The sequence below is a fragment of the Saccostrea echinata genome, unplaced genomic scaffold (genome assembly GCF_033153115.1).
Source record: "Saccostrea echinata isolate AGI-Se365-2 ecotype Australia unplaced genomic scaffold, CSIRO_AGI_Sech_v1 ptg000009l, whole genome shotgun sequence".
NCBI lineage: Eukaryota > Metazoa > Mollusca > Bivalvia > Ostreida > Ostreidae > Saccostrea > Saccostrea echinata.
Window position 1 is genome coordinate 1,522,438 of NW_026889758.1, and position 2,426 is coordinate 1,524,863.

The 2,426-nt window shown below is 43.0% G+C and overlaps 1 protein-coding gene across 1 annotated transcript; it reads left to right on the plus strand.

Annotated features, from left to right (window-relative positions):
- The first annotated feature begins 467 nt into the window (after window positions 1-467).
- Window positions 468-1,583, plus strand: LOC133184046 (uncharacterized). The gene has a single exon (XM_061318916.1). It carries the CDS (start codon window positions 468-470, stop codon window positions 1,581-1,583), a length of 1,116 nt encoding a protein of 371 aa, XP_061174900.1.
- The last annotated feature ends 843 nt before the right edge of the window (window positions 1,584-2,426 follow it).

Below are 2,426 nucleotides of genomic sequence, written 5' to 3' on the forward strand. Positions count from 1 at the left end.
ATCAATAGTAAGTGATGTCTAAACAATACCCAATTGGACCCGCTGACGTTACCATTCAATCAGCGATTATATCAACCAACTAAGGACAGAGAAAATTCGAACCAAATGAGTAGTATTTACACCTGAATATCCTAAAATGAACCTACATATGTCTATGATTATCTTAATATGGATACTATCCATACTATGTTCAGAAAATCTTGAGTTTAATGAAAAGAACACTGCTTACATAACAAAACCAACCTATAGTATACATGTATGGCTATCAAGAACTTTGCCTGCTCTTCAGCATAGTATACATAACTACGTGCCTCATCAAGCTATTATTACTTATTGGTGGTCAAGTCGAATGTAACCCAGGCCCAGTAAAGTATCCCTGTGGCATATGTACAAGGGCAGTAAAAACTGGTCAACGTGGTGTTGCCTGTGATAAATGTGACAAATGGTATCACACTTCGTGTATTTCAATGACTACCCCAGAGTATATCCATCTTGCTAACACATCCATAGTGTGGATCTGCAGTGCTTGCAACACCCCAAACAGCAGCAAGATCTACAATTCCATTTCAGTGGAAGAGAACACATACAACAGCCTCTCAGCCCCGAATTCTGACATACTATGCAGCCCATGCTCTTCCATTGGGAGTCCGTGTGCTACATCATCTCCTATCCGTGATCAGTCACCTCCCAAACAACAGAAACGGAAGTTTCTCAGAGTGGTATCACTAAACTTCCAAAGCATAAAAAACAAAGTTCATAAGACTGAGGTACTCATTGATAACTCAGAACCTGACATTATTGTAGGTACAGAGACTTGGCTGAATGACAACATCTTCTCAGCAGAACTTATACCTACAACATACAATGTTTTCCGAAGGGATAGGGCTGACTCACATGGTGGAATCATCATTGCTGTCAAGAATGACTTGGTGTGTACGCCAATCTACACCAGTAAAGACCATGAGCTCCTCTGTGTTAGACTTCATGTAAACAAGAAAAAGTCAATCATCATAGGAGCCTACTACCGCCCACCCAACATCACTTGCGAAAATAATGCACGCCTGGCTGTAGCAGAGATGAGCAAGGTTCGCTCGGATAATCATAAGTGTGACTTTTGGATGGCGGGAGATTTTAACCCTCCAGACATTAACTGGCCTACCCAATCAATCATCTCCCATCAATATCCAAGCAAGATGTCGACAGAGTATTTGAACATCCCTGGTGCTTGTGGAGTGGAGCAGCTTGTATGCACACCAACACGGGGAGACAAAATCCTAGACTTGTTCTTTACTAGCAACCCATCACTTGTGCAACGATGTAAAGTCATCCCAGGGGTAGGCGACCACGACGCAGTCTTAATTGACTCCTTAATCCAGCCGCTAAGAAGTAAACCGGCCCGTCGAGAAATATACTCATGGGATAAGGCAGATATGACATCTTTGCGAAGAGACATCAACAACTTTGTACAAGACTTTATCACCAGACCTTTCACTTCTGTTGACACTCTCTGGGAACTCTTTAGAGACACCACACTCAGCATCATGAACCGACATGTTCCTCACAAGCTCACACGATCCAGGTAATCAAACCCTTGGATCAATACAGCTAGCAGACGTTTATCACGCAGGAAACTACGTGCATTCCACAAAGCCAAGGCAACAAAGAAGCAGTGTGACCAGCAAAGGTACCTGTCTCTTAAATCAGAATGCCAGCGCACTATTCGTCTTGCCTATCAACAATACATGAATGACATTATCACCCCCAGTGCCTCAGAAAATCCCAAGAAATTCTGGTCATTTATTAAGAGCAAAAAACAAGAAGCCTCTGGTGTAGCACCATTACGGAATACGGACGGGCTCATAACCAGCGACCCACAAGCCAAGGCGAATATATTAAACGAACAGTTTAAATCCGTATTTACAACGGAGGACACTAGCCTAGCTCCAGACAAGGGTCCCAGCCCATTCCTAACAATGGACAGCATAATCATCAATCCACGTGGTGTGTACAAGCTATTAAGTAACTTACAACCACACAAGGCTACAGGACCAGATGCCATTTCAGCACGTTTTCTGAAGGAATTGGCAGAGGAGATTACACCTGCACTGACTTTTCTATTCCAAACGTCTTTGAATTGTGGATGTGTACCAGATGACTGGAAGATGGCCCATGTAGTCCCCATCTTTAAGAAAGGCGACAAGAGTGCAGCGGCAAATTATCGCCATGTATCTTTTACAGCAATTTGCTCCAAGATCCTGGAACACATTCTCCATTCTAACATCATGGACCACTTTGAAAGGAACTCTATCCTTACACCAGCACAGCACGGATTTCGTAGTAAGCGATCATGTGAGACTCATCTTATTGCCACAGTACAAGATCTTGCTAGTAGCCTATCGAATGGAAACCAGATTGACGTCATCTTA